We start from the raw sequence: 25,737 nt of genomic DNA, 5'->3' as shown, positions 1-25,737 counted from the left end.
ATTGCAGGTTCAAGTGATCGAGTTTGAGGCCAAGAATAGATGGGTAAGAGCTAAAAGTTTGGGAGGAAATGGAGGCATTGAGGGATTTGAGGTCTCTTTGAAGTGAAAAAGTAGATAAGAGTCAGAGCAGGCAAACTGAGAGGGTGGGAGACTGTGGTCAGAGAGTAGGGTACTGGTGGACATATCCACAGTGGAGCAGTGCTGATTGATGGATCAGCTCTGGGTTGGCCATGGGCACAGTGAGCTGAGGTGGAATGGATGTGGAGGTCAGTGAAGATAGAGAGGCCAAGGAGCTGATGGGCCAAGATGCTGCCTGGGTTGTTTAGGGTAGAGAGACAACTGTGATCCAGGGCCCAAAACCATCAGTGCACTTGGGATAGTGACCAACTTAGTAGACGAGGGTAAACAACGAACAACTGGATGACAGGGACATTAAGGGAGCCAGAGCTTTTTATATGAGTGAAGGAGAAATAATAGCTTGGAACCTACGCTGGGGAGCCTTTAAAAAACAATCCTGCCCTTTGATATGTGGGTTGTGAGAGAAGGAATCCCTCTGTTTTTGAGACCGTATGTTTCAATTTAAAGCAGAAGTTGTGGGATCAGATGAAGAAGCTTTGTAAGTGGCAAACATGCTGTCATTTTTTTCTGTGTGTTTGATGTGTTACATATTTTGGTTCCAGATGTAACACTTGACTTTTTCATTATTAAAAATTTTATCATTATGCATATTGAAATATTTATGGATGAAACACTATGATGTCTGGGATATGCTCCAAAATAACATAGGGTGGGTAGCTACGGGTGATAAATGAAGCAAGATCAGCCCTGTATTGATAATTGCTGAAGCCTAGAAATGGGTAAATGGAGGTGCCCTAGCTATTCAGTTTTTGCATATGCCTGAATTTTTCCTTAAGAAAAAGTTAAAGAAACCACCTCATCTTTATAGATTCAGCCCTTTGCTTTGACTGGCATCTTTTTTTTTTTTTTTTTTGAGACGAGGTTTTTGCTTTTATTGCCCAGGCTGGAGTGCAATGGTGTGCGACCTCGGCTCCCGGGTTCAGGCGATTCTCCTGCCTGCCTCAGCCTCCTGAGTAGCTGGGACTACAGGCATGTGCCACCATGCCCAGCTAATTTTGTATTTTTAGTAGAGACGGGGTTTCTCCATCTTGGTCAGGCTGGTCTCAAACTCCCTACCTCAGGTGATCTGCCCGCCTGGGCCTCCCAAAGTGCTGGGATTATAGGCGTGAGCCACTATGTCCAGCCTTGACTGGCATTTTTATATTCTTTGTTAGCCTCTCCTATCCCTTTCCACAAGGTTCACAGGACAGGTATATACATCCCCATTTTACTGATAAACTTCTCCGACACTGTTAAGGAACTTGCCCACAAGTTAAGTATCTGTTTAGTGGCAGATGTAGGACTGAAGCTTTATGTTCTCTTGACTTCTAGACTAGTACATTCTACCACCTGATTGAGTGAGTTTGTTTCCATTAGTAGGTTGTTAAAATTCAGAGCAGTTCTCCAGGGACTTTGATCTTGGAAACGGAGTCTTCATTTGATTGCAGGTCTGACAAAGTGAGATTGTCCTTGCACATGCTATTCCTTCACATGGAATATTGATCCCCATCCCCTGGTTCACCTAGATAACATCTACATACCCTTCAAAGCTCAGTTTAGTTCCTCTCTCTTCCCCTTTCCCTGTGCCATCCCAACAATCATTCCCTCCTTTGCATTAGTTCTGTATTCTTGTTCAAACCTTTGCTATTTCATATATCACAACGAATTATAAATGTGTGTCTCTGTGTGGTTTTCTGTAATAAACTAGAATCATGGACTATTTTTAAATTTTGTATTCTAGGGCCATCTACATAATGGCACTATCTAGTAAGTAGTTATTCAACAACCCACATGTGCCTGAATCCATTGGTAGAGGCTACTAGCAAATAAAAAAAACATGGAGACGAAAATACATACCATGGGCTTGGTTAGTTTGTGCATCTAAAGAGTGGGCATTTGTAATGTGTTATAAAAGTTTGGTGCTGTGGGGAACATTTTTCTTCTTGGAAACTAAGTCCTGTAACATAGGGCTCTTCACTGAAATACCAGGGCAGTTGCCAGTCAATGTAAAAAGTTATCTAAGACCACACCATTTTCATTTTTTCTCCAATAAAAACCTTCCTGCAGAATAAGATGGAGGTGGGAAGCAGGACATTTTTTTTCTGCCACTGTGTAACTCATATAAGGTGTGCAGATCACTTATCTCAATAGGAAATGCACACAGAAAGGGAGAGATGAAGTACCATGCAGATGCCAGATCAGTTATATAACTGGATAATAATATCTAGAAATGCTCCTACAATGCAATCTAACACTTTTTTTTTTTTTTTTTTTTTTGAGACAGTCTTACTCTGTCTTCTAGGCTGGAGTGCAGTGGCAAGATCTCGGCCCACTGCAACCTCTGCTGCCCAGGTCCAAGCGATTCTTCTGCCTCAGTCTCTGAAGTAGCTGGGATTACAGGCGCCTGCCACCGCACCTGGCTAATTTTTGTAGTTTTAGTAGAGATGAGGTTTCACCATCTTGGCCAGGCTAGTCTTGAACTCCTGACTTCATGATCCACCTGCCTCAGCCTCCCAAAGTGCTAGGATTACAGGTGTGAGCCACCACGCCTGGCCAATCTAACACATTTTTGAAGGAACATTTGCTTTTTCTTCCAACAAGTGACTGCTCCTTAAGAAATGGGCACAGGCCGGGCGCGGTGGCTCAAGCCTGTAATCCCAGCACTTTGGGAGGCCGAGACGGGCGGATCACGAGGTCAGGAGATCGAGACCATCCTGATTAACACGGTGAACCCCGTCTCTACTAAAAATACAAAAACTAGCCGGGTGAGGTGGCGGGCGCCTGTAGTCCCAGCTACTCGGGAGGCTGAGGCAGGAGAATGGCGTAAACCCGGGAGGTGGAGCTCCAGTCCGGGCGACAGAGCGAGACTCCGCCTCAAAAAAAAAAAAGAAATGGGCACAATACATTTCTGAAAAGAATGCTTTGCAAAGCTTTGTAAGAAGGTCTGGTGAACTTAATACCTTACCTTCTTTGTCCTGAAAAAGAGGGAAGGCTTTTATCCATATGGTTTTCAAAGCACTCATCATAAATATGGAAGGAATCAAGTCCAACTTTAAGAAAAATCAAATTTACAGTTGAATTAATTCTAGACCCCCTACCCTATCCCTTGTGCAACACCCATCAAGTCTATTTCACTGTGAAAACGTATCATTTCAAAGTCTTTGGGGATCCTTGCCTCACCAGTCAGGTTTGGAACTCATTGGTAAACAGGAGGCACAGAAAGGGCAGTGTAAAGGCAGCCTTAACATTTTCAGTGAAGAGCCAACTCGTTTGTGGTTTTGATTTGTTTTTAATAACAAGCTCCCTCAACCAAAACTGATGAATTGGCATCAGAACAAGGGTACAAAAGGAATATCAAGGGGCCTTCCAAAATGCTAACCAAAGGATGAATTCTCTGCTTTGGGTGGCCATCATTTTATCCCTAGAAACCAGGAGATAAAAAGATGCAAAGCTTTTAATATATGCTGCCTGAGTATATAAAGAGACCGATTAGAGCATGTGGCCTGTGGTGTTGTCTTAATACTTTATAATCTATAATCACATTCCATACTTCAAGCAAATGCAAATTCTGCTGCATGCTGCCCTTGAAAGGCAATTTCACTGCATACTGAATTGAAAGTAATCACTGATACAGCACAAATAAAGCCTCTGTCGGGTAAACACCAAAGCATTTTCCACACGGTACTGCATTTTAAAATAGCTAACTTTATTGTCAGTGAAAAGATAGGCACAAAGTGGATTTAACCTGCTTAACTTTATTGGAACTAGCTCAGTTGATTACAGAATGGGGTCACAATCATTAGGGGACCACATACATTTTAAACCAAAGGCGATTCTTCTCTAGCCATCTGCCAACCCCAGCTATCCATTTTACAAACACATGCCATTAATCACAAGGGAGGCCAGAAGGAGGTTTCATGGCTCCATGTAACCCATCGTTGCTACTGGAAAAAAATAAACAAACTCCCGACACTTGTCCTACTGATGATGGATGGCACTTGGAAGATACATTTCCAAGAATCGTGGCAGGCTGAAATTGGTGGCAATTAGCCCACAACTGATATCTTCCTTAGAAAACATTTTCAGTAAGAATGCACACGTTTTAAGTAACATACTCCATATGCACATAAGCAATTGAGATAATAGGAGATTGTGTGGCTAACAGATATGAGAATATAATTGATCAAAGTTAGTGCATATGTCTACACTTTAAGCTGCCGCGTTATGAGGGTTTAGGCTTGTCATAAAAAGTAGTTTGCACAATCAATCAGTTTGCTCATCTTCCAATTGTTATACCCACTCAACAGTGTAACAACAAAAAGAGAATATGATGGGTCTCTGGGTATCTTTCCTATGGCAGATGATGGCAGATATTTTAGGTTCCTGCTGTCCTATTACCTTGAAGCTCAAAAGCAGCATTAAAAGGAAATCCTTCATTAAATCAACAATCAAGATACATGATTTTAAAAGAAAGCTCAAGCTACTTTTATTTCAAAAAAGACTGTTAATAGGAGTTTCATATCAAGTAAAGTTTGTTCTAATGAAGTTTTTCTATACATGGAACATTGGGGTACAACTGACTTAGAAGGTCCTCAGAGACCACCAAGCAGTACAAGCTAAGACAACCTGGTCACCCTCCTTTCCTGAGGTGCCAGTAAAATGCACAGATAGGTAGGAGTCCAGAAAGAGCCCCCAAATGTTACATCCACACAGCTGTGAAAAGGTGGCTAATTGAGATTTCTCCCATAAAGTTGAATTTTTGGATCAACAACTAGTGGAGATCTTCTGAAAAGGCTGTATCTATCTTCTGCATAATATACTGACATACTCTTCTTTCCTCTCTTAGATGTACAATGTTATTTTAGCAAATTATCCGGGATTGGAAACTGAGCAGAGAGGAACTGTCTCTGGTATGAGAGGACAGATAGGTTCTGGAAAGTTCAAAATAGTACTTAACCAAGAACTTCTTCCTTTCCCCCAAACACATGAGTCTAAAGAGATGGCTACCACACAATGTGGAATGTATGACATTGTCACCTTGCAGAATGTGATTAAAATCATGGTTCCTAGAGCCAGCAAAAAGTCTGCCAATGTGTTATAACCATGAAAGGAGTAGGTGAAAAGTGTTTTGAAATTATTTATTTGGATAGAAAGTAGCTCTCCTGAAGTTTGCTACTTGCTGCTTCTACTATTTGAGGTTATTTTTCTCCTTATGACTAAAGGGTAGTATGAAAGAGTCTTAACACAACTGCAGTTTTAATTTCTATCTGAGATTCACTTTATAACTGAGGACTAATGTGTATGTAACATGATTACCTCATTATTGGAAATGTGAAAGGACTAGCTGAAAATCACATAACCCTTCCTTTATGTCTCTCTCTCTACACACACACACACACACACACACACAACACACACACACAGAGAGAGAGAGAGAATAATTCCTTTGGAAGATAATTAGGAAAGATATCATTACTATACTCACAGAGGAACCCCAAAAGATTATCTAAGACACCCAATCTCCTAGTAAGAAGTGGGATTGGTTTCTCAGGGGGGACATTTATGTGACTCGATGTTGTAATGCAGATCAGAAAAGGGAAAGCCTTTTAAAAGGCACTGAAGGAGAGGCAAGACAGAAATTCAGTAGTTTGTCAAAGACAGGACAAGCTACTCCAGCCAGGGACATTTTACAAGATACATATTCCCTGGACCATGAAGATGCCTTTTCGTAAAATGGAATTAAAAAAAGATAAGAGTTTCCCAAAATAAGCATGGTGATTGGCATAATGGTTAGCTGTGTTGTGTGACTTTTAAAAAGTCACTGAACCTCTCCAGTTTTCAGATTCCTCATCACTAAAATGAGGGGGTAGGGCTATATTGCTAAAGTTCTCTCCCACCACTATGGCTCATGATGTAATATATCAGGCCTACTCTTCTATTAATCTGGTTTCTAACTAAGACATCCCAAAACCTCTACCCCCCCACCCTTACCTAACAACCCCCCTACCTTCCCTCACCCTCCCTATACCCCTTAAAACTGATCTTAATGATGCTATCTGCAGATTTGTCACCTTAATGAAGGGCAGACAGATGACACAGGCCAGGGACCTGTGACAACTGGCATCCTTCTGTGTTCTTGGAGGCAGCCCTATGGCAAGGCTTGGAACCATTGCCTCCTTTGATCTCTACCCACATGCACATTTCCCGCTGCTTCCCAAAGGTATTCCAAGATGGAGTCACTGACAGTGAGAAGAGGTAGTTGAGGATACTGCTGCAATCCACCTCTCCCCCGACTGCAGCATAGTACTTTGGGTTTGTCATGTTATTCCCTTGGAGATGATAGTCAAAAATGCCTTTTAAGACATATGCTTAGAATTTGACACACAAAACAAGTTATTTCAAAGTAGTCACCAGAAATTCAAAGCATTCAACCTGTCAACAAAGATCCTTCCTCACTTTGCAAATGATTAGCAATTTGAGACTGGAGCCCCAGCCAGTGAATCTGTGCTGTAGAAGAAATAACCACTAAGCTGATTGGTCTTAATAAATGCAAGCAAGCTGTGTTCATGGCTACACACAGACCATGAAAGTCTGCATATAGCACCTCACGCAACTCTCCATCAAGGCCTCTGATGGTCTAACTCCCTGAGAGAGAGGAAGTTGTGCATCACTCAGTTAATGTACTCTCCCAGCATCTGAAAGCAATATATTAATTATCCAAATGCATAAATTATTCCAGAGCATATATATGAATGTATGAACCTCCAGGAGGGAACCAAAAGAATCTGTTTCCAAAGCACCACTGAAATGAAGACAAACACAATTCCCTGGGGCAGGGTAGCTGGGAAATTGGAAGAAAAAATTATCTCCAGCACCCTTCTGCACCCCAAAACTCCCTACCTTTTTTCCAGCTTACGTAGCTCCTGAAACTATTCCCTTTTGTAAGCCTGAGGTGAGAGCTTTCTCCGGCTGCTGCACAGGATAGTAACTATACAAAACAGCACACACTCAATTCTCTCCAGCTTCCCACTTCCAAACTACGTGTTACACACTGTCTTCCACACATACTGTGCTCTTCAATTAAAAATGATCTAGAATATGGAATTTTAAACAAATTTAAGCACATTGAAAGCACTGATGTATACCCACCCGTTAACAGTCCCAGTATTTGTATAAATTCAAACAATAAGCTTTAGAGCACATTCTGATTAATCTGTCTTTAGAGGTACTCCCTAAGCATACCAGAATAGACTGGTGGTTCACATAGTATTACTCAAGTAGTACACTGTTCCAACAAAACGTCCTGTTAAAAAACATCCCCTCCCCCCAACCCTTGTCCTCACCCCCAAAACAAGAACCAATAAAAGGGGGAAATGATTAAAAGCATTTTTGCTGAGAATCTGCAGCTCTTGATTTGGCCGTTTAGATGAGATATTCCACCATCTCTGCATCAGGCTCTTGTCCCAGGATCTGAATGGGAGTTTTTCTTTCCAGAGTATTGGAGTGGAACACAGGCCCATCTAAATGGAAATAAGGGTTAGAAAACACTTAGGGATGAAGAAAAAACCCGTATTTCTAGAACTAGACACCATCAGAGCCCTCATGAAGCCAATGGCAAAGTGAGACTTGTCACCTCCCTCATTTACTTCTGCTAAGATAATGGCCTCTACTCATGCCTGTTCCCATCTTGGTGGATGAGAAGTCATTTACGGACTCTCTTCTCTCTCCCTTAGAACATGAAAAACTCAGTCCAAATGATAACTCTGCCCAGACATCAGGCAACAAGAAATAAATCTGTATTTGAGAGCAGAACTAAACCAAAAGTTACCTGCTAAAGGGAATAATTACCTGCTTTGTCTGGATTGCAGGTCAAACTTGGTGTAGACAAACGATGTGGTCCAGGACCGGTACCTGGACTTGCAGGAACCTCAGCCTGAGCCACAGCTGGAGTTGGAGTTGGAGCTGGAGTTGGAGCCGCAGCCGGAGCTGAAGTTGGTGCCTGAGTCTGAGCAGGAGTAGAAGCCTGAGCCGCTGCTGAAGCCGGAACTGGAACCAGAGCCAGAGCTGGAACCGGAGCGGAGCAGCTGGAGCAACCTGAACAGCAGCAGCGCAGCAGCAGCAGCAGCAGCAGCAGCAGCAGCAGCAGGAGGAGGAGCAACGGCAGCAGCTGAGGCAACAGAGGCAGCAGCTGGAATCTGACCAGTAGCAGCTGGAGAAACAGCAGTAGCAATAGCAGCAGCGGTGGCTGGAGATGGGGCAGCAGCAACAGCAGCAGCAGCAGCTGGAGCAGCAGCAACAGCAACTGGAGCAGCAGCTACCATGGTGGTGGTGATAGTGGCAGCAGTGGCAGTGATGGCGGCAGCAGTGGCGGCAGCAACTGGAGCAGGAACAGAGATGGGAGCAACAGTTGCAGTTTTGTTCGATTCTGTCCCACGTTCAGTTTGGGTACTGCAGTCTCGGCTGCCTGTCTTGGAGTGAGCCGAGAGCAGGGGAGTCGAGGGGGGCACAGGCGAGGGTGTGGACGGGACATATTCAGCACGGTAGTCTCCACCCAAGAGAATGCCTACAAATGAAAGAGGAACAGACATTAGAAAAAAAGAGGTGATTCAAATCCAGACATCTAATTACCTGTTCTCCCATTCAAATTTCAGAAGAAATTTGAACGTGTCTAAATTATTTATTTTTGCCTCCAGGGAACCCAGAAATCAGTGTGTGAGGCTCCTCCAACCATGGCTAAAAGTTTCTTACAGACTTCGAAGATCCCTTCTGGTCCTCATCCATCACCTGGCACAACATATTAAGCCTGTAAGTGACCTGGGTATCTGTTTTGATTTATTTTTCCAATGGTGATTGGGTTCCACCAAGTTGTCAGAATGCTCCTACTCAGCTCCACTTATAAACCATTACCACACATTACCAGGGAGCAAGAAAGGATTTGGGGAAGAAGTCTATTGATACAGATTAAGTGTGGTAATAATTGTGTGATCTAAGGTTCTCACCATGACCATAGTCTCCAAAATGCTTATTCTAACCAAAAGACATTATAAGTATCAGAGGACCAAGAAAGGAATTAAAAGCAACAAAAAGGGTTAAAATAAAAATACATATGAGCTTCCTTCCTCAGGCTCTAAAAATGTGCCCGTGGTATCCACAATATGTCTGGGGTTTTGATTAGAGGGGAGGGAATGGACAGGAATGGAATGAAAAAGTACATTCTGTTCTCATCTCAGAACACTGTGGGAACAAAACCTGCCACCCAAACGATTTAGCGTAACTAAAACTCTGAGTTCTCCTATTATAGAGGAGGAAGGAACACAGACATGCTTGAATTTTGAAATTCTGAATGACACAAAGGCCACATGGGTTTTGGAGAAAGATAAAGGTGCCACATGGCAAGGTCAAACGTGAGAATATTTTAGAGGAAATTAGAGTTATCTTCCTTCACACCCAAATGACACTCAAGATTCTTGTCCTCTAGGCTTTGGCCTCAATCAGTATTCTCACCGGGAGACTTCAAAGTGTGGAGGAGCTCCAGAATGTGGAACTAGGTCTCAGGAGGCATATAAACCCAAAACCCTGGTACACCTTCCTCTCTAGAACCTGGACCATCATCCCTTTTCCTTAAGCATGGGTGCTTGTCTCATGGCTCTCTTTGAACACGTGACTATAATCTTCCTTATTTACTGTCATTACCTAGGCTTCCCTTCCAGCTCTTGTCATCTCGCTTTTCTTCCATGATGGGGGTGCCAGTCAGGGTGGATGAGTGGGAGAGCAAGCCTGATCCAGCATTGGAAATGGACATCAGAGACTTCGCTGGCCGCATGCACGACAGCTGCTCTGTCTTGCTCGGCTCCTTCCGGGAACGCTGCTGGAGTACTTTGATCATGGCATCCTTCTCAATAATCTGGGCATGTAGGGTCTTAATCCTAGGAGCCAAAGACAAAGAACATATAAAGACCTTGCTGCGGCCAGGCGCGGTAGTTCATGCCTGTAATCCCAGCCCTTTGGGAGGCCGAGGTGGGCGGATCACAAAGTCAGGAGTTCAAGACCAGCCTGACCAACATGGTGAAACCCTGTCTGTACTAAAAATACAAAATTTAGCTGGGCATGGTGGCGGGCACCTGTAGTCCTAGCTACTCAGGAGGCTGAGGCAGGAGAATCACTTTAACTTAGGAGGCAGAGGTTGCAGTGAGCCAAGATAGTGCCACTGCACTCCAGCCTGGGTGACAGAGTGAGACTGACTCCATCTCAAAAAAAAAGAAAAAAAAAAAAAGATGTTCTTGCTACCTCTACATTTTGGTCTAATTGACTACATGACTACATAGAGTTCCCATTATCTTTTTGACTAAAGGTTGATCTAGTTAGTTCTGAGTTGAAAGACAAGGGATGGTGTGCTACAGTTTTTAAAACATGTTTTTCTTAAAGTATAATAATAAAATATATATATATATAATATATATAAAAGATGACTTTTCATTAATAAAGGCAATAGTGTGAGAAAAAAACAACATGTTTTTCTGCACACCCAAATGGATACAGCAGAGCATCAGGAGCCGTTGCTTAAACCTTAGTAAGTCACAATAAAGTACCAGTGGAAAAAAAAAGGCTGAATATGAGAGAATGAACTGATGTACTGGGTGCTGTAGTGAAGAATCTCAGTCAACGGAAACAATTTACTCAGTGAGAAGATGAGATCTTCTATGAATGAGTGACAACTTTCAGGTAATAAGTCAATGATCATGTGTTTATAAAAGGAATCAGGTATCCTACTTCCCACTTTGAGTAGATGTTCTTTTGTTGTTGTTGTTGAGATGGAGTCTCGCTCTGTTGCTCAGGCTATAGTGCAATGGCACAATCTTGACTCATCACAACCTCTGCTTTCCAGGCTCAAGCGATTCTCCTGCCTCAGCCTCCTGAGTAGCTGGGACTACAGGTGCCCACCACTGCACCTGGCTAATTTTTGTATTTTTAGTAGAGATGGGGTTTCACCATATTAGCCAGGTTGGTCTTGAACTCCTGACCTCAGGTGATCTGCCCGCCTTGGCCTTCCATAGTGCTGGGATTACAGGCGTGAGCCATTGTGCCCGGCCAAGCAGATATTGTTTTACTCTTTTATTAAGCAATCTGCTGTACCACAGGGTTGCAGTGCAGTGCTAGAAAGAATATCCCAGAGTGCAAATGCCAACAATTTAAGCTCAGGCAGAGGGCAGAGGAAAAGCAATTAGGCAGGCCAAAGGGACAGAAACTCTACCTGGAATTCCAGGTTTAGTGGAGATTATCAAGGTAAAAGTCATTGCATCTCACACCTTTAAGTGACAGGCTGGCAGGGGTGATGGTGGAGTGGGGAGACTGCATGATCAGATTTCCTAGTTGTGAATAAAGATCCTATCTGGTCTCTATATCAACGTCTCAGATTCCTCAGGGTCCAGAACAACATTTTACCTGCCCTCCATGTCAAGGCAACGCTTATTGGCCATCAAGATTTCTTCCTCTTCTTTCTGGATGCGAGCTTCTAGAGCTGTGTCATAGCTGGTGTTAGGAGAGTGACTGATGACTGTTGTGTCCCTGGGGAGGAAAATGGAAGTGACGAGATGGGAGCATAGCAAGATCAATGAATGTTATCTTTCTTCTAAGTCAAGAAAGGCTTTTCTGGAAAGTCCTACGCTGAAATCAAGCTCATTTGGAACAGATGGTTTCTGGGGAACTAACCCCTAAGAGCCTCCAAAATAGGACAGTTCAGCGTTCAGGGTAGAAGACAACGTTATTAGTATAGACGTGGCTGCAAAAGTCAGTGAGGGATGAGATAGGCACAGGCTTGCCTTCAGAACTGAACAGGTATCATCCCATGTTCAGTTCTGGTAGAGAGCCCCTTCAAGTTTTTAGATCATGGCCAAGCATAGGAATATGTATATATTGGGCCAGGCATGGTGGCTCATGCCTGTAACCCCAACACTTTGGAAGGCTGAGGTGGGTGGATCACCTGAGCTCAGGAGTTTGAGACCAGCCAGGCCAACATGGAGAAACCCTGTCTCTACTAAAAATACAAAATTAGCCGGGCATGGTGGTGCACGCCTGTAATCCCCGCTATCTGGGAGGTTGAGGCAGGAGAATCACTTGAACCCAGGAGGCGGAGGTTGTTGTGAGCTGAGATCGAGCCACTACACTCCAGCCTAGGCAACAGAGGGAGACTCTGTCTCAAAAAAAAAAAAAAAAAAAAAAAAAAAGGAATAAGTATATATTTCTATTTTATTCTTACAGAAGTCATAAAGGGAGAAAGGTCAGACTTTCAAGAAAGTCAGAGGGTATACTAAGTAACTTATTGCTACAGATGAACATTGGTAAATACACCTGAGTACTAGAAGCAAACAATAGACACATCTGCTAAGATCAGGTGGGGCATGTGAGCTAATAAGTAGAGCCTTTGAGCCAGTCCCACTGGATTCCTAGCTAATCTACATCTGAAACATTCTAGCACCAAATCAATGGGTCTATCCCAACAAAGTGACTGTTCTCTTGCCAGAGTTCTAACTGCATAAAGGACCATGATGTTCCATCTGAAAGTGTCTCAGGCCATTAACTCAAAGACCAATTAATAAGGACAAAAGGCGTGCATGTGTGTGTGTGTGTGTGTGTGTGTGTGGTGAGGGGCTGGGGGCGGGGCGGTATTAGGATTAGGGAGAATACTGATGCAATTATATTGGTCTTAAAAGAAATCAAGACAATAGACCGAGAAAACAATGAACTGGCACTGCTTCATTATACTTCCTAAGAGATGGGGATCTGCAGGAGAACTCCAGGCATGTTTTCTGTTGGCAGCTAACTATGTTCTCTTAGCTTCAAGATTATGTCCAGTGCCGATGAGGATGAAGTGGCAAGAGAAAGAGGCAGAAAGTTGCTATTAAGGTTGGGGATTTGGGTGAGCCTCTATAAAATTACTGTTCCCCAAAATATACATGTACCTTATATGCAAGGTTGAAACCATGTATGGAATGATGAAATAACTGGAGAGCAAGAAGGGGGAAAGAATACAATGGCTTTCATTATTTGCTAAACTCAAAGTATTTTACCATCTCAGCATCCTATACTTTCTCTAGTGCAATTCACTGGCTTGTAGTCCTACTGGGTACCCAAGACGAAGCAGCATTTGCATAGTGCTTGAGAGCACAGGCTCTGAATACAGACAACTCAGCAGGTCCCAGCTTCTCCAAGTATTCTCTGCCCCCAACAAGCTTTATGACCTCTGAAAGTCAAGTTACCTGCTCTAAGCAAGCCGCTTCATATGCCAAGTGGGAACATATTTATAACTTCATCTCATAGAGGATAAAATTATGCAGTAAGACAGTGTTGGGCATGGTAAAAACACTCAACAAAGCTATTATTAAGAGAGAACCACATAACTCAGGAGGCTGAGGCAAAAGGATTGCTTAAGCCCAAGAGTTCAAGGCTGCAGTCAGTTACGACTGTGCCACTGCATTCCAGCTTGGGTGACACAGCAAGACCACTGTCTCTAAAAGAAAGAGAAAGGAGGGAAAGAGAGAGGTGGAGGAGAGCGAGAGCGAGAGACAGAGAGAGAGAATGAATCACATAGGTGGGTAGATGGAAGGAGACTAACATACAGAGATTACAAGAGATTCTGACTTGAAAGAATTCCAGCTCTTGGTAAAATCCTGGAAGCAATTCCTGTACTGCAGAATTCCAATGTGAAGGTTGGGGCTTTAGAGCCAGGACTGTTGAAAAGTGCATGGTGTCTACGGACACTGGGGAACTGAGCATACGGTTTGTCACTGGGGGAACTAGTGCTGGCCTGCTGCCACTTTCATCGCATAAAAGACCATTTTGGGGACTCAGAGCCCTGCCAGCTAATTGATATGGACACTGTGAACTCCTCAGGAATGGAGCCTGAAAATGTGGGGCACTTAGTGAATTCCGACAGGGCTGCCAGGGCAGCCCTCAGCATCAATCTGCCTTCTAGAAGACTAGGGCTACTAGGCTAGTGGCTTAGGCAAAAGCAAGCAAGCACAATATTTGAATGAGCAACTTGACCTGCTACCTTCCAACACACCAAGACGTTCTCTAAGAACATCAGGAGAGAGATGCTGGGCTACAATCTGAAAATAAAACCTGCAAACCCCAAACTGCATATTCCTGATTTTGACATCCTCCACCTCAAATTCTTAAGTAAATAGTTTGTCATCTTTCTCCTTCTTTTCTCCAACAAAGTTATCCCATCACATTGCTCAAACTGCTTTCTAGCATGTCACCAAAAACCTCCTAATTAAAACACCTAGTGGCCTTTCAAACTTCAAGCCTATCTTTTCCTATCAGCATCATCCTTTTGTTTATTTAATGTGTGAACTCTGCACGAGTGGAGTACTGTGTTTGAAGTTCCTGGGAGGCTGGAGAGGGAGAGGCATGGACAAGACTAGTCCTTAACTGTAGGAAACTTACAAGGGAAGACAAAAAGTAAATAATTAACTAGTACAGAAGTGAGTTTGGACTTTATTGCAAAAGGCAGTGAAAATTATTAGAGCTTTCCAAGGGAATAAAATGATCTAAGCCATGCCTTAGGAAGACGGCCTTATCTCTCTTAGAAATGTGACAGAGATAAGAGAAGTGAAACACTGGAATCAGGCAGACCAGTCAGCAAGGTGATTGTAATAATCCCAGCAACAGATCATGAAACTATGCACCAGCGAAGTGGCAACGGAAATGGAAACAGGCTGTAGGAAGTAGAACTGATACAATTTGGAGACAATATCAATGTGGGAGTTAGGGAGATGGAAGAATGAATGACAACTTTGTTATTTCAAACTCAAATGCCTAGGAAAAATGAAATACTGTTTGCTGTGAAAGGAAACTGAGGAATGGCTCTGTTGGAAAGCACTGCAATGGGTTTTGATTTTGGGTACACTGGAGTGAAAGTGACTTAAGAATTGCCATATGCCCAAGGACTTCATGTCTAAAACACCAAAAGCAACGGCAGCAAAAGCCAAAATTGACAAATGGATCTCATTAAACTAAAGAGCTTCTGCACAGCAAAAGAACTACCATCAGAGTGAACAGGCAACCTACAGAATGGGAGAAAATTTTTGCAATCTACTCATCTGACAAAGGCTAATATCCAGAATCTACAAAGAACTCAAACAGATATACAAGAAAAACAAACAACCCCATCAAAAAGTGGGGAAAGGATATGAACAGACATTTCTCAAAAGAAGACATTCATACAGCCAACAGACACATGAAAAATGCTCATCATTACTTGCCATCAGAGAAATGCAAATCAAAACCACAGTGAGATACCATCTCACACCAGTTAGAATGGCAATCATTAAAAAATCAGGAAACAACAGTGTTTGGAGAGGATGTGGAGAAATGGAACACTTTTACACTGTTGGTGGGATTGTAAACTAGTTCAACCATTATGGAAAACAGTATGGCAATTCCTCAAGGATCTAGAACTAATGTACCATATGATCCAGCCATCCCACTACTGGGTATATACCCAAAGGATTATAATTATTCTACTACAAAGACACATGCACACGTATGTTTATGTGGCACTATTCACAATAGCAAAGACTTGGAATCAACCCAAATGTCCATCTGTGACAGACTGGATTAAGAAAATGTGGCACATATACACCATGGAATACTATGCAGCCATCAAAAAGGATGAGTTTGCGTCCTTTGTAGGGACATGGATGCAGCTGGAAACCATCATTCTTAGCAAACTATCACAAGAACAGAAAACCAAACAGCATGTTCTCACTCATAGGTGGGAACTGAACAATGAGATCACTTGGACTGGGGAAGGGGAACATCACACACTGGGGCCTATCATGGGGAGGGGGGAGGAGGGAGGGATTGCATTGGGGAGTTATACATGATATAAATGATGAATTGATGGGTGCTGACGAGTTGATGGTGCAGCACACCAACATGGTATAAGTATACATATGTAACAAACCTGCACGTTATGCACATGTACCCTAGAACTTAAAGTATAATAAAAAAAAAGAAAAAGAAAAAAAAAAAAAAGAAAGAATTGCCATATGCCAATATCTAACAAGTTGTTCAAAATTCTAACTTTAATTTTAGAGATATCAGAGTTACTATTACAGTTATTATCATTGCTATTACTGAGAAGCTAGAGCAGAGGATATAACTAAGACAGAAGGTAGAATGAGAAGAAAGCAGAGGAAGGAAATTGAGAAATGCCTACAAAGAGGGAATAGTAGACATGCATTATGTGTGTGAACAGCTTCTACCTTCTGCTTCCCTCTTCTTTACTTCCTTCTTTCCGGAATTTACTTTTGCTCAAAATAAACATGAAACATTACACATTCTGAGAAAGGCAGTAACCTAATTCAGTAAACGCAAGCTGATAAAAATTACATGGTTGGTTGATTGGGTGCGTTATCTTGTCATCCTTTTGCTGCTCTTCAGTAATAAATTCATTGTTTATGAGCTGAAACTAAAAATCTGCATTGCCAAATTGGTTCTTCTGCAAATGAACAGGGACTCCTACTCAGTAGTAATTTCCCCTCATCTATATTAAGGATCTAGAGAGGACTCCCTAGGGACAAAATAATATGGAGCCTTTATTCAGGCCATATTATTGTGATTATTTATAATATTTCCAGGTAACTAAATAATTAGTTTCAATTAGTATCTTACTGAACAGCTAATAATCACTATTATTACCATCTTTGAGCTACACCCTTTCTAAGAAGCAGCAGAGTTACAGCAGCTAAGGTGACAAAAATATAGATTTCAATCCTAGTTCTTCTGTCATTTAGTAGCTGTGTGTGATCTTGGGCAAATTAACTAACTAAAATGAAAGAAATAAATGTCCTGTTATCACTTTCAACAAAACAAATATTTTAAGTATCAAATACTCATTTTAGATATGCCAAAATATCTTAATTTACTATCTATCTATCTATCTATCTATCTATCTATCTATCTATCTATCTTTATCTCTCGGCCTCTTAACCTTTCATCAAGTAAAATTCACCTAAACATACAACTGACCAATCTCACAGAGTTGCTGTATCTGATGTTTAAGATGCGTCTCAGGATAAAGGACAATGCCAGCACTTTCCATATGCATCAAAATGCCTCCTACTGGACTCTTTAAGGGTAAAAACCAATATCTAAGCGTTGGAAGGGATATAAATAGACCACCTAATATGACTTATCACCTGAGAAAAGACACTTGCCTATTCTTATATTATATTTTATTATTCACAATGATCAAAAACTGGAAACAATCCAAATATGCATATATCCAAATATGCATACATAAACTGTGATACATCCATACCATGAACACTACTCAGCATCAACTTGGATGGGTCTCAGAATCATTGTGTTGAGTGCAATATGTCAAACAAGAAGAGTAAATGCAATATGATTCCTTTTATATGACATTCTAGAAAAGAAAAGTATAATTTTGTGACAAAATAACAGATTAGTCATTGCCTGGGGTCAGGCATGGGAGGAAGCGATCAAATTCAAGGGCATGAGAACACTTTACAACAGGTCCTCTATGTTAATTGTAGTGGTGGTTACACTGTTGTATACAATTACCAACATTCATCAAAACGTACACTTACAACAGGTGATTTTTTAATATGTAACTAATATCACAATTGAAAAAAAATTGTTTTCTCCAACTATCGTTGATACCACCAAAGCAAGATGTCCTAATTGTGAAATCTGTCATTTACCAATGAGCCATTAGGTTGGAATATATTAAGCTTGAGATCCTGGTAGAATACACAGAAACCAAGCAGATCATTAAAATGTGGCACCAGATTTAGGGATATAATTTATACATTTAGAAATTGTTTCCTTCCTGCTTTCACATCTTCCTTTCTCCTTCCTTCCATTTTCCTTCTTCTTTTCTTCTTTCCTTCCTTCCTTACTCAAATACACTTGAGCACTTTCCAACTGCAGCCAATATCCTAGACACTTAAAAATTATTTTGAGGCCTGGCGCAGTGGCTCACACCTGTAATCCAGCACTTTGGGAGGCCAAGACAGGTGGATCACAAGGTCAGGAGATCGAGACCATCCTGGCTAACACGGTGAAACCCTGTCTCTACTAAAAATACAAAAAATTAGCTGGGCGTGGTGGCACATGCCTATAGTCCCAGCTACTTGGGAGGCTGAAGCAGGAGAATGGCATGAACCTGGGAGATGGAGGTTGCAGTAAGCTGAGATAGCGCCACTGCACTCCAGCCTGGGCAACAGAGCGAGAGAGACTCCTTCTCAAAAAAAAAAAAAAAAAAAGAAATTTTTGAAAGAAAAGAAAATATTAAACTTTTACCATGGAAAGGGGCAAAGGGCAGAACCTTGGTCAATAGGTACATTTAAGACTGAGAGAAAGAAGAGGAAAACAAGTAGACAAAAGGAATAAAAAGAAATGTTGGAAAGAAAGGCAGAAGAGCCCACAGGTTTTGAAATAAAGTTTCTGAATGTGACCACCCAAATATAAAATCTCATTTGAAAGGAAAGAGGAAAAGAAAACCAACCTCCATGGTAGAACATAAGAGGCACTATCGTTGGAAGAGTAACATAATCCTAGAAATAGGAAGGTCTGAAGGAATGACCTAATCCAATTCGCTTATTTTACAGAAATTTCAATACAGTCTGTCTGCCAGTGTCTCCTGTGGATTGGATTAGTAGCATGCCAGAAAGACACACAGTCCTGATCTGGAATGTTCGCCCTGTGGACTATCAGAAAGTGTTCTTTCTAGGTGGGAACAGGCTGTGCTTTATCCTATTGAGTGATAGGCATGCACATTTTGCCAAAAACAGTGATTAGATGAAAAGTTTCTATCTAATGATTAAAGGGAATTCAGTTTAAATTAAATCTACCTTGTGGAGCCAATAGATTCTGAAAATCCATCTGAGCGGGGTTTCCCCGAATACACAAAACTTTCAAAGGAGGAAGGAAGGAAGATAGTTTCTTTATACAAAGCCCCAGTGACAACCCCCTAAGCTCTCCTGCATTTTGACCTGGAGCCTATTCTGAGTAGGAACCATGAACCCTAGCTTTCTAGCGTTTTCTCACACTGCACACTCTCGTGACCTGAACACTACTAAGCTTCTGCCTAAAGGTGACAAAATTACCCTGTATCTTTCCACCTCTCAATAATAACACGTTTTTTTAGCATCAGCGTTTCTTATATAACCTCTGAACAAGTGCTAGACACAGGTGTTTCCTTGGGAGCTAGCAGGTAAAATTACATTTAATTCTGCTTCTAACCTGCCTACAAACTTCGAGACCATCTTCTGGCAGAGCTGGGCCTTCTGTGCACTCTATTGCCACACTGCCATGTATTGAGTATGCCTTGCTTAGGAAACAAGGTCAGCAAGCTTAAGCCCATGAGGACCTCAAAATCAAGCCACAGGCAGCTTTCATCCATTTGAGGCACAGATGATATCTAATGAAGACAAGCAGATCACATTAGAGAGACATGTCTTCCTAAAGAAGGCTTATAAAGTAGGCTTAGAAAGTAGGCTTATAAAGCACCAGTTCAGCTCTTAGCACTGAACCTCCCACCTCTGATTTGGCATGAGACGGACTCAAAAATAAATGTATCCACCACCCCCTCCACACGCATATACCAACCCAAAGTCTGGCAAGCACTTCCAGACTCTGCTGGCTTACCATGTTTAGGAGAACGTTAAAAACACACTGTGGTTTTTAATAACTTTCTGGGTAGAGATCTATCTGGGTGCAATATGCTGTAGCCTGCCTTTCATATCCAATTCCAGACCAAGGCTCTGTTATCGCCACAACTCAAGTCATCACCTGACTTGAATTCAGTTTTTGTTGTTTCTTTCTCTCTCTCTCTTTCTTCCTTTCTTTTTACCCCAACTGATGATTATGAGCAGTAGCAAGACAGACACATGGAGTAACAGCAACTATTTCCTCCAAAGGCCAATAATGAACTTTCATAATTTGAAAAGGGGAACAAATAAGAAGCAAAAAACAAAAATCCTTCGGCCACTTTCTCTCCCTTACCAGATGAAATGTGACTGCTCACACATGATGAGGTCGTGCACATAGAGAATGTGGCCTTCAAATATTGACCTTCCCAAAGGGCAGGGATGGGTTCAAGTTCAGCACAGCCTTTGACATACCTTGGACAAGCCAGAGCTATCAAATGACAGCAGTACCTCCTCAGTGACATTTAGTTTCTGAGTGGTAGTTTCTCTGGAGGGGCTTTCACTCCAGTCCTGGGGCTAAACAACCTGCATATGTGGCTGAAAGAATCTGTGGCTCTGGGGAAGGAGGGGTGCAAATTTACAGCTGATCCCATCTGCAATTATTCTGGCTTCTGGGGAAAGCTGAACTATGATTCTAGTAAGTTTATAAAACAACTTTTATGTTCAAATCCCTGACTCTCTGTCTCTACAGCCGTTCAACCCTGCATAATCAGATGAAAGAAAACACACTTAGGCAGAAACGGGAGTGGGGGGGAACCCAGAATATAAAGAAAATAAAACACTGGAAAAATCTATGAATCAGTGACCTTTCTGTTCTTCCCACTCATGCCCTACCAGCTACTTACCTCTGAGCAGCCACGGTTGCAGCAGCATCCAGAGCGAAATGTCTCATCACATTCTCCTCCAAATATTTCTGCTCCCACTTTGTCATATCAGCTTCCAGAGCCAGAATCCTCTCCTCTTTCTCCCGAAGGAGCTCCATCAGTGCAGCGGCATTGTATTCTGAAACACTGGTGGGCTGACAGTTGCCCTGACGCTGTTGGGCCAGATGCAGAGAACCTTCAAGTTAGTGAGAGAAGAACCATGGTGTCTGAGCCCCTATTCTTGGAAAGGATTACTGCCCAGCCGACTTCTGTTTCGACTCTGATTCAGAAAGAAGCAGGGGGAATTCAGATCTCCTCCTAAGGCCACAGGACTTCCTATCATGGGCTTGAATGTGAGATTCCCTTGGCCAGGAAAGGGGCCTGTCATATCAAATTGTCATGCTACTCAGAAAGTGAATTAATGGGCTAAAAACTGCCATCCCTGCCTGCCAGCATAACACACAACAGAAACGAGAATTTTAAAATCTGGCCAGGCACGGCGGCTCGCACCTGTAATCCCAGCACTTTGGGAGTCTGAGGCAGGCGGATCACCTGAGTTCGGGAGTTTAAGACCAGCCTGGTCAACATAGTGAATCCCCGTCTCTACTAAAAATACCAAAAAAAATTAGCTGGGCGTGGTGGTGCATGCCTGTAATCCCAGCTACTCGGGAGGCTGATGCAGGAGAATCGCTTGAACCTGGAAGGCGGAGGTTGCAGTGAGCTGGGATCATGCCACCGCGCTCCAGCCTGGACAACAGAGTGAGACTCAGTCTCAAGAAAAAAAAAATCTAGGATTTAGTTCCTATCTTGCCCGTAACTTGTGGTTATCATTAGCGATTTGTGCCAACTTTTCCTAGTCTTGATTTTCATTCATCTAAAACTGAAGAGTGGTATGGCCAGATGATTTCTGAAGACCATTTCTAGTTCTACAATATTAAGGCGTGTATTTGTGTAGCAGCTCTAATTCTTACAGCATCTACTGTTCCTGGAGTTCATGTGAAAATAAAAGGTGCAAGATCATAGGCTTAAAGGTTATTTCTGGGATAGGAAGCTGAGGAAACAGACTTTGTATTCACAACTGGGAGACACTCTGGAGTAAGATTAGGTGGAGAAAAATGTAAAGATGAGCAAGTGTGCGCTTTCAGTGTTCACATCAAATGCCAACTGAAAAATAAGCAACCAGGAATAATGTCATTTTCTTGACTTTTTTTCCCCTTTCTTCCTTTAAGTTCTCCATACCTGCTGGATTCTCAGGGATTCCAGTTCCTCTCCAGTCGTGTCCGGAGACGGTGCTCTAGCTGCTCACGTTTTTCACATGCTGCCTGGAGCTGTACAAGGGCCTGCTGCATCTTCTCCACCTTGTCAACGTATACTTGCTTCTTTTTCAGCTGGAAATCCACGTTGGGTAATTTGCAAGGTGAAAGGAAAAAGAGCAAGCAACAGGGTCAATTATGTATCCCCCAAATCCAGCCTTGTGTTTAGATCTCTTCTTATTTTAGAGTCCAGCTGCAAAAAGGAATGGATGGCGAGAAGGTCCTTCACGGTGAGTAGCAGGCTGCCTTGTATTGCTCATACAGAGAATGTGAAGGAATCGAGAGTCCCTTTTAAACCTCTTCCTTCTTCCCCATCTCTATACCTTTCCAAAGTCTACTCCCATCGGTACCATCTATGTTCGATAGCCAAGTTTTTCAGATTCCCGATTACACACATCCTTACCTCTGGTCTTTTTCACTCTCATATGGAATATTCTTGGGGAAGGCATATCTTATTTTGGTTATTGCATTAGGCAAATCCTTTAAAAGGGGGATCTCCAGGAAGAAAGGTTTGCTTTGGTATGGAAAGGAAGCCCATCCACTTTTATGTAGCTGTCTCTTCTCCAAGAGGGAGAAAAAGGGTGATTAACTGCTGAAGGTACAAGGTCAGAATTGTCTTTTTGAAGTCTTTGGTCCTGGCAATCACCCCATATAGTCCATCACTGCTCTCCTGGGAAGTTTCTGCTTCTCAAAAGTAAAGGTGTCATGTGATGATTCAAAAGCCTTTACCCTCCACATTGCCTAGCACTGCCGTGCTAGTTCTTTAGGTTATTTGTGATTGCTACTTCATGAGCCTGAATTGGAGAACCTGGGTTATAGTCTCATAACTTTTATTCTGGAACCATAAAAGATCCCGAAAGCCTCAAACTAATGACTCAAAAGTGAAACTAAATGAGTCAAACATTATTATTTCTCTTTGCAAGCCTATAAGCCATATCCAAAAGCAAATGTAGAAGTAAGCAGGGAATAAGAGTGTGAGTTCTTTGTAACCTTGTAGCTTAGAAGCAAAAGTTTGGCTCTATGCAGATAAATAATGAGAAAGATCTCAGAGCTCTTAAAGAAGATACGTATCTTCTTTAAAGATATAGATACATCTATATCTTCTTTAAAGACACAGATATATATCTATATCTTTTTTAAAGATACCTTTAAAGAAGATACACACACACACACACACACACACCCCTATGGTATATCTATCTATCTATCTGTCTATATCTTTAAAGAAGATATGGGGAAACTGCAGGCTTCCCAACTTGTTAACAAATAAGCAGATGAAGCTTCTCGTAACACTTGTGGGGCCCCCTCAATGCTAATAAATCAACTCATAGCTGTTTCCAAAGCAGAAACTCTTCCAAGTGGGGCACGTCTGTCATTATCCTTCTGATGGAAGTTGATGTTAGGGACACCTTCACTCTTCAGATAAAAATATGAAAATATTATTGATAACCTAGTCAAAAAGAAATTCAGGTATCTGATTCTGACTTTTCAACAAATTCCCAAGCTCTTGAGTTACCTAGGTAGATAACTGAAACATAAGAAGTCACCCACCCTACCAGCATTGCCTAACAGCCACTTAGCTGGGGCCCAGCTGGCAGAACCAACCTGACTCCTCATTGCAGAAACCTTCATGGTAATGAGTCCAAATCACTACTTGGTAGAATTTCCAGTCAGACAGCACTAGCATGTACTGGTGGAAAAACCCTCCTTGTCTTATAATGGCCCCCTCCTCAAATTAGAATTGCTGAACTTTCTCTAAGTCGAAGGAATCCTATCTTGTATTTTCCTACCAGACCTGTAGTATGCCTTGCCTAGGTGACTGGAAAACAAAAACCTTTTCTACTTTTGTTGTACTTCTTGACATTTCCTTTCATTCCAAGTCTAGTTCAATCTAGCCTTATAAACCAGTTGAGGTGAGTTCGAAGCCTAGATGTTTTTATCCATTAGAACATTTCCTAGGAAATAAAACAAACAAAACACCATCACTCTCTTTATCTCAATAAGTTTAAAACTTTCTTCCCCGGGGTTTGTGGTTGTTTATAACAACATTGACTAGGGCAACCAAAACTTTTGCCTCTGTCTTCCTATTTGCTAAGCTTGGAATAATTGGAGAGAAGGAAACATCCTCTATCCTTCACCTTTTGGGTCTTATAATCCTTATGAGCAATTTAAAGCTGAATGCATTTATTTGTGAATCGCTCTGAAAGCCCTAAGGGAGCAGGGCAATGTTAATACAGAGAAAGTTAACTATAATTACTAAGGCTTACAGCAGTTATACTTAAAGGCAATTAAACTTAGATAGCATGCAGTTCTTGCCTTGGTGGTAAACTACTGCAATGCAAGCTCAGAAAACTGAAAAATAAGCAATCCAGGGCCATGTGGACTTCTTGAGAAAGGAAACCAAAGTATCCTAGCAAAAGCACCCCCGCAATATAAGTCACTGAACCAACTCTCTGGAAGGGAAATGCAATAAAGGCCCGTGAGTTATCTGAGTTGGCTGAAGATAGGCATGGAGGTCAGATAAATACCAGAAAGCAAGTCAAAAAATATCCCATTTTGATTTGCCACTGGGATGATTTTCCACAAGGTAGCGGGACCATTGTGGCTGGCATAATTCTCCCACCTCATTTAAAATGAGAAAAAGTGCAACTCACCCATAACATCATAATCACCTAGTAAATGCCTACTCTCTAGATAAGTTAGGGTAGAAAAGACAACTCTTGCATGTAACCAGTGCAAGATCCTAGAGATGCAATCACAAAGCCAACCATCTAAGTTACACTCTCTACATTTTCTAGATCTTATCTACGTGTAAAAAGGAACAAAGACCTACACGCTTTATTGACTCCACTACTATCTTGAACGTTATGTGCTTCACTTTTGCCTTAGTCATGACAAATCACCATGTATCTTTATATGAATCAAATGAGATGATGCATTAAGTGCTTAGTAGAGTATATGGTACAGAAAGTACTCCAGGTTTTTGTTCTTTTTTAGAGAAAATTAATACCAAGTCATACACATTCCAGTCCTCTGAACTTTGAACACTCACTCCAGATATCCTTGACATGGCTATCATTCTCTTGGTAACTCTAATGATCACCTCATTGTCTAATTAGACAACACAAATATAGCGATTTCCCCACAGGAAGACATATACATTAGGCCTCAAACACTTTATGCTGTAGATATCTTTGCATAGCAAGTTGTTCATTGGAAATACAGTTAGAAGCAACACTGAGTAGCTGCAAGGATACCATATTTCTCTCCAAATGACATGATTTGCAAGGTACCTCTACTTTAGGAGAAAGAAATATTTTACCTAAGATCAAAAGTACTATTTAAATAAAGACCCTTAGGCAAAACTAATTATCTTTCTCTCTTTTTCATTCTCTCTCTCTTCCCTCTTTCTCGCTGTGTTTGTGTGTGTGTGTGTGTGTGTTGTGACACACACACATATACATCAGAAATTTCTATCTGACAGCACATGAAAGGTAAAGGAACAAGCTGACCATCAGGAGACTTGGGTTCTAGTCCTAGCTGTGCTATTAATAGCACTTGTTTCTCTATTCTCAGCTACAGAGATCTCATTTGTTTAAAAAAAAATGAGGGGGGTTTCAGGAGTCAGCAAACCAAAATGGTCAGCAGCCGCCCAAATCCAGCCATGTCCATTGATTTTGTCTATAGCTGCCTCATAGC

At 41.9% G+C, this 25,737-nt stretch overlaps 1 protein-coding gene across 1 annotated transcript in view; it reads right to left on the bottom strand.

The window, feature by feature from the left end:
• Nucleotides 1-3,802: 3,802 nt before the first annotated feature.
• AMOT (angiomotin) overlaps nt 3,803-25,737 on the bottom strand; it is a 68,346-nt gene continuing 46,411 nt past the window's right edge. Inside the window, 8 exon segments of the mRNA XM_033201270.1 lie at nt 3,803-7,637; nt 7,966-8,224; nt 8,226-8,680; nt 9,811-10,043; nt 11,560-11,682; nt 20,708-20,898; nt 21,965-21,993; nt 21,996-22,113. Coding sequence (XP_033057161.1) covers nt 7,540-7,637; nt 7,966-8,224; nt 8,226-8,680; nt 9,811-10,043; nt 11,560-11,682; nt 20,708-20,898; nt 21,965-21,993; nt 21,996-22,113 — 1,506 coding nt within the window. The 3' untranslated portion in view covers nt 3,803-7,539.

This window comes from Trachypithecus francoisi, unplaced genomic scaffold (assembly GCF_009764315.1).
Source record: "Trachypithecus francoisi isolate TF-2019V2 unplaced genomic scaffold, Tfra_2.0 Lachesis_group6, whole genome shotgun sequence".
In the NCBI taxonomy this organism is placed as follows: domain Eukaryota; kingdom Metazoa; phylum Chordata; class Mammalia; order Primates; family Cercopithecidae; genus Trachypithecus; species Trachypithecus francoisi.
This window is presented reverse-complemented; position numbering and strand designations above follow the sequence as displayed.